General features: G+C 44.1%; 3 protein-coding genes across 3 annotated transcripts in view; 2 read left to right on the top strand and 1 right to left on the bottom strand.

Moving 5' to 3' along the window:
- LOC119910112 (nucleotide-binding oligomerization domain-containing protein 1-like) overlaps positions 1-12,164 on the top strand; it is a 1,078,472-nt gene that overhangs the window by 585,596 nt on the left and 480,712 nt on the right. The window lies entirely within an intron of this gene.
- The window catches only part of LOC119881802, a 727,332-nt gene that overhangs the window by 515,844 nt on the left and 199,324 nt on the right, over positions 1-12,164 (bottom strand). The window lies entirely within an intron of this gene.
- On the top strand, positions 8,874-11,284 carry LOC119903969 (tripartite motif-containing protein 16-like). The gene has a single exon (XM_038720345.1). It carries the CDS (start codon positions 8,890-8,892, stop codon positions 10,567-10,569), a length of 1,680 nt encoding a protein of 559 aa, XP_038576273.1. The 5' UTR covers positions 8,874-8,889; the 3' UTR covers positions 10,570-11,284.

The raw sequence follows: 12,164 nt of genomic DNA, 5'->3' as shown, positions 1-12,164 counted from the left end.
AGATGCTGACCAACACCTGAAGCTCCTTTATGTAAAATAAATCCCTGAGCTGCACCAGTCTGCCTGTTTCATCTGTGTTTGGGTCCAGTCCCCGTTGTCCTGCATAACCCACCGGGACAGAGTCCCAAATGTTTGAGGATCCACTGAGCCCAACACCCACATCATCCTGAGCAGCAGTGACGAGGCCCCTGAGTGGCTGCACTGAGGTTAATGTCCAGGTGGACGGGCACAAAGTGACAGTGTGGACAGTGGAGAGGTGGACATGTCTTTGGCTGTGGGTCCTGCTCGGGTCCTTTATTATGTCTGCGTTGCCGATCAGAGTCAGCTGAAGGAGACGTTTTTTTTTTTCGAGGCTTTTATCCTGAAGCTTGAAACTCTGACTGCCAGTGTACCAACAGCTGCGCAGAGGTGGAGCTTACTGAGTGTACATCAACAAGCAGCTGGAGCATCTGATCCAGGAGCAGCGCAGCGCTCAGGCCAAACTCAGCCAGGCAAACACCAAAGTCACACCTGCAGCTCAAACTGACAACTTCCAGCTGACGGACTGGGGCTTTTAGGAATGGGCCAAAACACCGGAAAGAAGAGAAGAAAGGTTGTTCTGTCCTGAAACACGTTCAGGGTTCAAACTGCAGCTGTCACCTCCTTCACATGTGCTCAAACTAAAGTTTGGAAATATAAATAATGTTTAGTTTAAGGCCCAAACAGAAACCTGCTAACAAACCTGTGTTCTCCAGCAGGCCAGAGGAGGAGTGACTGAGAGGACCAGAGTCCTGGCAGAGGTCAGTGAACACATCGTACATTTTCACTCTGCGGTCGAGTCCATGTGGAGAAAGATCTCCAAGAGTTTGAGGGAGAAACATTTTCAGAGTTTGACTCTCTGTACCAGAGTCTTTAGGTTTCCTGCTGTTTTTCAGCTTCTCACCTGTTCTCATCTGACAGCTAAACTTCCTGAAGCTGACCATGAAATGAATATCTGATTCTTTCCATTTGGTTCCAAGTATTTCCATGTTGTTTAATCTCAACTCAAGAAGTCAGAGACATTTTAACCTCCAGCCTCAAATCTAATATTCCCAAATACTATTTAAAGCCTGAGAGCTGATGGGAAGAATATTTGTCAGCTGGAAACTCTTCTTCACCGTCTTTCCCATGTGACCTGAATGCAGCATCAGTGTTACAGGGTGTGACTGCTGTGAACAAAGTGACATAGTGTGATATTCCATCTATTTAAATGTCTCTTTACTGATGCTGTTTGAAGCTGCCAAAGGCTCAGTGAAGTGTTTCCATGTCTTCCTGCAGTGAACATCACAGCAGGTTAACAAGTGAAGTGTGGAAACTGATGCACAACACAAGAGGGCGCCTTCATCCTGCTAACCAGGGATGTAGTGGAGGTTAAAGCTCCTCAGCTCACTTTGGCTGCACTTTGAGTTCACAACATGTTTTTAGGCTGATAAAAAGCTTCCTAGTAAAAGTGCATTGTGTCACACATCATGGTAAATGGTGTCAAAGCACTAAAAGTGCTAAAAGATACAATCTCTGTTTGCTTCCTTAAAAATCCAGTCAGCTCTCTGTGTGAAGTTCAGGCGGCCATCAGTCACAGCTCCCAGATGTTTAAACTGCTGACAGTTTCTACAGGGGATCCAGTGAAGGTCAAAGGGTGAACTTTATCAGGAGACTCTTGTGTGTTGCTGGATAAGATCAGTTCTTTGGTTTCACCTCCATTTATTAAACCCACTCTCCTCACACCACTGCTGCAGAGAAACTACATGATTAAAATATGGGCCATCTTTTGCAGAGTCCCCCTCACACAGAAGGCCAACCAGGGCCACATCATCAGCACACTGTAGGAAGTTAAAGTGGGAGATTTGGAATTTAAACTGTGGTGGTTTTGGGGGGGAGCCGACAGGCGCCAGAGCCCCTGTAACACAGACCTTGGCCCCCTTCTGAACGAAAAGTCTACAATAATCATAGTAACATATCTTCCTTGCAACGATACTAGTCGGATCCTTTAGGACGTTACGCCACCACTGTCCGGTGTCGTGCCAAGCTAGTTATCCCTGATAGGATAACTGACTCGATCTGCTGACGAGGTTGCTGACGTACTGCGGTAAGCGTGTCGACTCATTTCCGTTTCCGGTGCTTGTGTGTTGGTACCGTGTTGTGCTGCTCTCGCTAAATACCAGTTACATTTGTTAGATTACAGCAGCCAACGGTCCGCTAAACACTTATTCTTACAGTAATTTTGCCTAAGCACTCACAGTTCTTTCCATCTTTTAGTGACTGCTGTTCAAACTAGTAGTTGTTCTAAAGTTTTGGTAGCTAACGCTACAGTACTTAGCTTAGCCGTTAGTAACTTTAGCTTAGCAGCTAGCGATGGCTTCTCCTTCTACCTCTCTCTCTCCTACTTTCTCCTGCTCGGTGTGTCAGATGTTTAGTTACTCCTCTGCCTCCTTTAGCGGTAATGGTACGTGTAACAAGTGTAGTTTATTTGTAGACATGGAGGCGAGGCTCAGTGATTTAGAAGTCCGGCTCCGTGCCTTGGTAGATCAGTCTTTAGCTACTGTAGCTAGCCATTCCCCGGTAGTCGGTGTGGAACGGCCTGAGTTAGCCTGTGGTAGCCGTCCCCCGGCATCTCCTGTGCAGCCAGGAAGGGGGGGGGGGCTGGGTGACTGTCCGAAGGAGGAATAGTCGTAAGCATTCAAAGTCCACGGGGCATCATCAACCTGTTCACGTTTCTAACAGATTTTCCCCACTCAGCGACACACCCGCTGAGAAACCAACTCTGATCATTGGCAGCTCCATTTTGAGAAACGTGAAGTTAGCGAAGCCAGCGGCCATAGTTAAGTGCATCCCTGGGGCCAGAGTGGGCGACATTGAGTCTTATTTGAAACTGCTGGCTAAGGATAAACGTAAATACAGTAAGATTGTTATTCACGTCGGCGGTAATGACTCCCGGTTACGCCAATCGGAGGTCACTAAGATTAATGTTGAGTCGGTGTGTACATATGCAAAAACAATGTCGGACACCGTAGTTTTCTCTGGACCCCTGCCAAATCTGACCAGTGATGACATGTATAGCCGCATGTCGTCATTCCGCCGCTGGTTTGTCAAGGTGGTGTCCAGCAAACGATGTGGGCTTTGTTGATTGTTGGCAGATTTTCTGGGGAAGACCTGGTCTGATTCGGAGAGATGGCCTCTATCCCACTTGGGAAGGAGCAGCTCTCATTTCTAGAAATCTGGCCAAGTTTATTAGTGGACCAAATCCATGACAACCCAGAGTTGAGACCAGGAGGCAGAGTCGCAGTCTAACACACTTCTCTGCCCTCCTTTTTCAGCAGTTACCCACCCAAAACCCTACGCAGAGTCGCAGTCTAACACACTTCTCTGCTCCTCCATTTCAGGAGTTACTTAGTGAAAATCCTATAGTGACGGTGTCTGCCCCCCGACCATCGAAATTATTTAAAAAGGTAAACAGAAGAGGAGCTGTGCATAAAAACCTCATAAAAAATTAAAACCACAAGAGCAATAGTGCAAACGAATAGGAAAATTAAATGTGGACTCTTAAACATCAGATCTCTCTCTTCTAAAGGTGTACTAGTAAATGAACTAATATCAGAATATGTTAGTGATTTATTTTGTCTTACTGAAACCTGGCTGGGTGATGGAGAATATGTTAGCCTAAATGAATCCACCCCTCCCAGTCATATTAATACTCACATTCCTCGAGGCACAGGCCGAGGAGGTGGAGTTGCAGCTATCTTCGACTCTAGCCTACTAATCAGCTCTAAACCTAAACTAAACTATAACTCATTTGAAAGCCTTGTTCTTGGTCTTTCACACCCAAGTTGGAAATCACTGCAACCAATTCTCTTCGTTATAGTGTACCGAGCACCTGGCCCGTATTCTGAATTCTTATCTGAATTTGCAGAGTTTTTGTCAACTTTAGTCCTTAAAACGGACAAAGTTATTATTGTAGGGGATTTTAATATTCATGTGGACGTTGAGAATGACAGCTTCAGTACTGCGTTTATCTCTCTGTTAGATTCCATTGGCTTCTCTCAGAGTGTTCATGAACCGACTCACTGTTTTAACCACACCCTCGACCTTGTTCTGGTATATGGTATTGAAATTTAACATTTAATAGTGTTCCCAGAGAATCCCTCTTTGTCCGACCACTGTTTGATAACTTTTGAGTTTGTATTGCTGAACTACACGCCATTGGGCAAAAATTTCTATACAAGATGTCTGTCTGATAGTGCTGTAGCTAAATTTAAGGATGCGATTTCATCATTCATTATCATGTCACAAAGTAACAGAGAACTCCTATGCTAATCCCTCCAAAATTGATCATCTTGTTGATGCGAATGACACTCGACTCTGTAGCCCCTCTAAAAAAGAAAAGATGGTTAGCTCCATGGTATAATACTGAAACTTGCAAATTAAAGCAAATATCGCAGACACTTGAGAGGAATTGGCGTTCCACCAAACTGGAAAATTCTCGTTTAATTTGGCAAGATAGTCTTAAAACTTATAGGAAGGCCCTCCGTAATGCCAGAGCAACGTACTACTCGTCATTAATAGAGGAAAATAGGAACAACCCCAGGTTTCTTTTCAGCACTGTAGCCAGGCTGACAGAGAGTCACAGCTCTATTGAGCAAAGTCTTCCCATAGCTCTCAGTAGTTACGACTTCATGAGCTTCTTTAATGATAAAATGATTTTCTTATTATTTTCTATAATTTCTAAACCATCAACCTGACTCTTAGACCCCATCCCGACTAGGTTGCTTAAAGATGTTTTACCCTTAGTCACTTCTATACTGGATATGATCAATCTATCTTTATCAACAGGCTATGTACCACAGTACTTTAAAGTAGCTGTAATTAAACCTCTTCTGAAAAAGCCCAAACTTGATCCGGATGTTTTAGCCAACTATAGACCTATATCTAACCTTCCATTTCTCTCTAAGGTTCTGGAGAAAGCAGTTGCTAAACAGCTGTGTGACTTTCTACAGAGCAATAGTTTATTTGAGGATTTTCAGTCAGGATTTAGAGCTCATCATAGCACAGAGACAGCACTGGTGAAAATTACTAACGACCTCCTTATTGCATCAGACAAAGGACTTGTCTCTGTGCTGGTTTTATTAGATCTTAGTGCTGCATTTGATACCATTGACCATCAGACCCTATTGTAGAGACTGGAACATTTCATTGGCATTAAAGGAACCGCTCTAGCTGGTTTAAGTCCTATTTATCAGATCTATTTCAGTTTGTACATGTTAACGATGAGTCCTCCATGCACGCCAAATTAGTCATGGAGTTCCTCAAGGATCTGTCCTCGGACCAATCCTCTTCACTTTAAATATGCTTCCTTTTGGCAATATTATCAGGAAATATTCCATAAGCTTTCATTGTTATGCAGATGATACTCAGTTATCTATCAATCAAGCCATACGAAACTCATCAGTTAGCTAAACTTCAAATGTGCCTTCAGGATGTTAAAACCTGGATGACCTGTAATTTTGTTAAACTCAGATAAAACTGAAGTTATTGTTCTGGGGCCTAAGCACCTCCGTGATGCATTATCTAAAGATATAGTTTCCCTTGATGGCATCGCCCTGTGAGGAATCTTGGAGTTATCTTTGATCAGGACATGTCGTTTAAGTCTCACATTAAGCAAATTTCAAGGACTGCCTTTTTTCACCTACGTAATATTGCGAAAATCAGGAACATCCTGTCTAAAAATGATGCAGAAAAACTAGTCCATGCATTTGTTACTTCTAGGCTGGATTACTGCAATTCCTTATTATCAGGCTGCTCGAAAAAGTCCATTAAGACTCTTCAGCTGATCCAGAATGCTGCAGCACGTGTTCTGACAGGAACCAGGAAAAGAGATCACATTTCTCCTGTTTTAGCTTCTTTGCATTGGCTTCCAGTAAAATCCAGAATAGAATTTAAAATCATTCTTCTTACCAACAAAGCTCTTAATGGTCAGGCACCATCTTATCTTAAAGAGCTCATAGTACCTTACTACCCCACCAGAGCACTGCGCTCCCAGAATGCAGGGTTACTTGTGGTTCCTAGAGTCTCCAAAAGTAGACTAGGAGCCAGAGCGTTCAGCTATCAAGCTCCTCTCCTGTGGAACCAGGTTCCAGTTTGGGTTCAGGAGGCAGACACCATCTCCACATTTAAGAGTAGGCTTAAGACTTTCCTCTTTGATAAAGCTTATAGTTAGGGCTGGCTCAGGTGAGTCCTGAACCATCCCTTAGTTATGCTGCTATAGGCCTAGACTGCCGGAGGATTTCCCATGATGCACTGAGATCCTCTCTCCTCTTCTTTCTCTCCCTCTGTATGAAACTTCATTCCATTTTTGCATGTTACTAACACAACTTCTCCCCTTTCTGGTAGTTTTGTGCTTTCTCCTAGTATTTCCTTGCCTCTGTCTCCTAGTGCTGCTCTTGGTGGGAACTGTTGGGTTTCTGTAAATAACATCATAGAGTACGGTCTAGACCTGCTCTTTTATGAAAAGCGCTGTGAGATAACTGTTGTTGTGATTTGCCGCTATATAAATAAAATTGAATTGAATTGATAGAAAGTACCCCCCCCCCCGCCGCAGGCGCGTGCATGCATTCAATGCATTAAATGTTTTTGAAGTGGGTGAATAAATCCAAAACTGTAACCCTAACCCTGGGTCGTCAGTGTGCATGTGTAGGCGTGGCTGAAGAGACGGAGCTCCAGCTTCACCGGTGTTGTGCAGAGTCGTCCGCACCACGCAGGACTTCATCGATGAACCACACAAAGAATATGTTATCATTTTAAAATACCCAGCTACCTGAAATAGACCCGCCAGGAACCGAGACGTGCACGCTAAACTCTGCACAAGACTTTTTTCTAGTAAGCTGTTCCTACAAATATCCAGGGGCGGATCGGCCATCTGATAATTCTGGCAAATGCCAGAGGGGCCCGACCATTTGTTTTTGGGGGTGGGCCGGTCAGATTGATAATGATATCAGTGTTTCCCACACATACGCTGTACTTGGGCGGCCGCTCAGGTAGCCCAAGTAGGCCTGCCTATTTGGCGATCTATTTAAGCATTTTGCAGAGAAACACTGAGAGAGATGACATGAACTAGGATGTTGCTAGAACCAGAAGGCTACAACCAGAGGCCCCTGGTCTGATCAGTGCTGTGAGGAAGGATGCTGCTGTAGGCCTGGCAGAGACCGGGAGGAGGGGGGTAGAGCTAGGAAGGAAACAGGGACACACAAATGTTCACTTTGTAATTAACTCTGCAGTAGACAAAGACAGTAACAGCAGACAAACAGACAGAGCACACAGACTCTACAACATGCTCAGATGGAAAGCTGTTGTTCTGACTGTATGTGTAAATTTGTTATAAACGTGCTCTAATAAACTGTTGAGCTTTGGGTGCCAGTCACATTAAATGTTACAGATCTGTGACATACGCTCATCCTACTGCTTATATTATTTCACCGCCTGCACACAAAGTAGTGAACGTGTGTTTGTGAGTGGGGATGTGTGGTGACGTGGGCTGGTTTTTCTCCCAGTCCGACCCTGCAAACATCTCCGCCATCGATACTGTAAAATCAAGATCACTGAAACCAGTTTAACACATTGATCGCCTCAACGTTAACTTACATCTACTGGACTCCAAATGTACATTAGACTGAATGCAGCGTTGGACATAATATTTTGTCCTTGTAATCCACGTTTCCACTGCATGGATAGCCTTTGGATGTTGCTGGAAATCGTTCCAGTCGCCCTCCTTAAAGGGTAAATTATTATCCTGACAGTCTAATAATGCATTTAAACAAAACTTTTCATACACAGAAAGCGATAACAGCAGCCTGCTGCTCCTACCAGGCTGGACATGCAGTCTGCCAAATATGTTTCCCCTCCATAACGCACAGATGATGGCCTACCATCAAGTATTTAATGTTGTGTATTCTTCACATCAGGACTAATAACAGGGTGAATATGGAGGCATTTGTTGTTTCCCAGCTAAAGTTATAGTGGGATACAAAATAGAAACTGGGATCAATTTCTCGTACACTAGAGCTTCTACTGTTCATTAAGCTCTACCAAGAAGTGTTGCATCAAAGAATGGAACTTGATCTAAAGTTAACAGGAAGGTTTTTTGTGCTATAACTAAGTTACTGAAAAGATCCTGAAACTAAGAACTGTGAGTTACTGAAACATACTGAAACATCACATTATACACTAAAGACATTTAGAAAACTTGAACTTTGCCTTTGTCTCTTTGGTCCCGGACTGAATGGGCCCCTCTGACAAAACAACTGGTCCCAGCCCGGCCCCCTCAATAAAACTGGTCCAGAACTGATTTTAAACTCACTGGTTTACAAAGAAAAGAACAAATGTGATCAAATGGCAGCTTGTGATGCACCTGTGTTTAGAGTCCTCATCACCTTTTACACACATGGCATCATTTCAAATCAAAAAGCTGAACTGATCGCCTTTATTAGTGTTTGTTTGGGTTCTGGTTCTCACTGACTGCAGCTTTGACTTCAGTTTGTCCTCCTTTATTTACACTTCAAAGAAGTGAGAACATGATTATACAACAGTTTAAGGATTTTAGGACACTGTAGTTTGATTACTGTCAGTCAGCTGGTTTTAACCAGTCAAAGAAACATTGAACAGAATTTGAGTTGGAGAAATATGGAGCCAAGAAGTATTTTACAACTAAAAACTTTAATGTCTTCAGACAGGAGCAGGTTTTAACCGAGGCTTCGCTGTAAATGAGGAAACAAAATTCCACAGAGCTGCTCCCCTTCCTGTAGTGAGTCACAGCTTGATAACCCTTCCTCTTCCTCCTGAGGAAGTGAAACTCAGACAGTCGTTGAGCCACTGAGAGGTGAAATGGCGCAGAAAGGAGTTCAGCTGGACCGAGCAAAATTCTGCTGTTCGATCTGTCTGGATCTGCTGAAGGATCCGGTGGCTATTCCCTGTGGACACAGCTACTGCATGAACTGTATTAAAGCCCACTGGGATGTAGAAGATCAGAAGAAAATCCACAGCTGCCCTCGGTGTAGGCAGACCTTCACACCGAGGCCTGTCCTGCTGAAAAACACTATGTTAGCAGATTTAGTGGAGGAACTGAAGAAGACTGGACTCCAAGCTGCTCCTGCCGATCACTGCTATGCTGGACCTGAAGATGTGGCCTGTGATGTCTGCACTGGGAGAAAACTGAAAGCCCTCAAGTCCTGTCTGTTCTGTCTGGCCTCTTACTGTGAGAAACACCTGCAGCCTCATTATGATGTGGCTCCGTTAAAGAAACACAAGCTGGTGGAGCCCTCCAAGAAGCTCCAGGAGAACATCTGCTCTCGTCACGATGAGGTGATGAAGATGTTCTGCCGTACTGATCAGCAGTGTATCTGTTATCTCTGCCCTGTGGATGAACATAAAGGCCACAACACAGTCTCAGCTGCAGCAGAAAGGACCGAGAGGCAGAGAGAGCTCGAGGTGAGTCGACAAAACATCCAGCAGAGAATCCAGGACAGACAGAAAGATGTGAAGGTGCTTCAGCAGGAGGTGGAGGCTATCAATGGCTCTGCAGATAAAGCAGTGGAGGACAGTGAGAAGATCTTCACCGAGCTGATCCGTCTGATGGAGAAAAGAAGGTCTGATGTGAAGCGGCAGCTCAGATCCCAGCAGGACACTGAAGTGAGTCGAGTCAAAGAGCTTCAGGAGAAGCTGGAGCAGGAGATCACTGAGCTGAAGAGGAAAGACGCTGAGCTGAAGCAGCTCTCACACACAGAGGATCACACCCAGTTTCTACACAACTACCCCTCACTGTCAGCACTCAGTGAATCTACAGACTCATCCAGCATCAAGATCCGTCCTCTGCGCTACTTTGAGGATGTGACAGCGGCTGTGTCAGAAGTCAGAGACAAACTACAGGACGTTCTGACAGAGAAATGGACAAATATCTTAGAGACAGTGACTGATGTGGATGTTTTACTGTCAGAACCAGACTCAGAGCCCAAGACCAGAACTGACTTCTTAAAATATTCACGTGAAATCAAACTGGATCCAAAAACAGCAAACACACAGCTGTTATTATCTGAGGGGAACAGAAAAGCAACAGTAACGAAAGATGAACAGTCTTATTCTCGTCACCCAGACAGATTCACTGAATGCTGGCAGGTCCTGAGTAGAGAGAGTCTGACTGGACGTTGTTACTGGGAGGTGGAGTGGAGAGGGGGAGGAGTTTATGTAGCAGTCGCCTACAAGAACATCAGCAGAGCAGGGAGCTGGGATGAATGTGGATTTGGACGAAATGACAAATCTTGGGCGTTACATTGTCGGAACAACAGTTATAACCTTTTGTACAACAATGTCCAAACTCCTGTCTCAGGTCCTTGGTCCTCCAGAGTAGGAGTGTACCTGGATCACAGAGCAGGTATTCTGTCCTTCTACAGCATCTCTGAAACCATGACTCTCCTCCACAGAGTCCAGACCACATTCACTCAGCCTCTCTGTGCTGGACTTCGGCTTTCTGATTATGGATCCTCTGCTGAGTTCTGTAAAGTCAAATAGTCAGAAGTCATTTCAGGGACAGTGGGTTAAATTCTGTCTTTTAATCCTTCAACTTATTTTGTCTTCGTGGTTGTTGCTGAGAGCTGATTGTTGTGGCCTTGACCTGTCAATCAAACATTGTGGGCGGTACTTTGAGGTCTTGTCATTAGTTGCTGTGTAAATGTTTGAGTTTCTTTAGGCGGCGCTCCTTCCTGTGTCTGTTTAGCCATGGAGGCTATCACTGCTCAGGATGACTTTTGTTTACCTGAACTGACTTTTCTCTGCATGAAAATGGAAACTTGTCTGAGCTCTAAATGTTTGTTGAATATTTGGATTGATGTATTTGTATGTTGTTGTTTCTCTTCCACTGCATGGGTCTGAAGAGAGAAAGCAGCAGACCTTCCTTTATCTCAGAGATTTTGTTCTCACTCTGGAAAGAAATCTAGAATTACATTCACATTTATTTGTTTGGCAGACCAAATGTTGTTGTTGTTGTCCGAAGAGACGTACAAATGAGGGACTGTGAGGTATTTTAAAGTGTAATTCTCCTGATCAGAATCAATAAGGAGCTCATTCTTTTCTTTGACAGCTGAGATTCTGCTCAAACACACTGATTGTGTGGATGAAGTGAATCTGTGCATGAAATCATTGAACAAGAGTCATTTAACAGACTTTACTGATGGGATGTGTGAACAAACTGAAGGTTTACATGATGAATAAACAAACATGAACCAAGTCTTTTCTTCTCGTCTTCATTCCAGGGTTTCATACAGAGCTGATGGAGAACATGTGAAACTAATCTGAGAGTAGAACTGAGGCAGTTTCCTCCTGAAACACCACAAAGTACAGAGTTCATGTTTAGAGCAGAAGAGCGTTTGTCAGTCAGTCTCTGTCCTTTCAGCTTTCCTCACTAAAACAGCTTTGTCACAGAGAAATGAGCAGAGTTTTCTGTCACTTGTTGCTTTTTACAACCAACATTTTGTTTGTTTGTCTGAAATGCATCTAAAACAGGCACCATGAGGGTTCCTGACAGCTGGGACTGATTTATTGCTCCATCACAGCTAAAGTTACTCCACCTTTTCCAGCACAGACCAGCAGCTGGAAATCCAGTATCAACCTGTTTTAAACACAGCCTCCTGTATCACTGCAGCTTCAGTTTCTGAGGTGAGGACAAAGCAAAGCACTCTGGGTCGTCGCTCCACATTTACATTCGGCACAGAGGGAGCTCGTTCCGTGAAAAAAGTCCATTTCAGTTTAAAGTGTGAGAAGGTGTGAGCTGGAAGAAGTGCTTTTCTGAGTGGAAGTGAAGCTGCTGCTAACTGAGGGGGAGACTGAGACTCTTGTGAGGAGAAAAAGCAGCAGGCAGGTGTCTCTGTGCTGATCTGACACTTTAATGTCCCAGTGGTCCCTGAACGCAGCAGTCTGATATCTGGCTGTTGATTTAGTCCCAAAGCAGAATGTGGTAATAAAATGTTGTTTTATAAATCAGCTGTGATGATGAAAACATGCTAAACCACTGCTGCTACCATTACTACACCTACTGCATTACTGCAGACACTTATTATTACAGTAAGAATGATCAATATGATGGATCTAATAATATATACAAGTCTAAG

Source organism: Micropterus salmoides, unplaced genomic scaffold (genome assembly GCF_014851395.1).
Source record: "Micropterus salmoides isolate LMB-PRFRI ecotype aquatic unplaced genomic scaffold, ASM1485139v1 Ms_hic_scaffold_1, whole genome shotgun sequence".
NCBI lineage: Eukaryota > Metazoa > Chordata > Actinopteri > Centrarchiformes > Centrarchidae > Micropterus > Micropterus salmoides.
This window is presented reverse-complemented; position numbering and strand designations above follow the sequence as displayed.

Bases quoted from the DNA above. Each gene is read 5' to 3' on its own strand.
- LOC119903969 (XM_038720345.1), top strand. From the start codon at position 8,890: ATGGCGCAGAAAGGAGTTCAGCTGGACCGAGCAAAATTCTGCTGTTCG.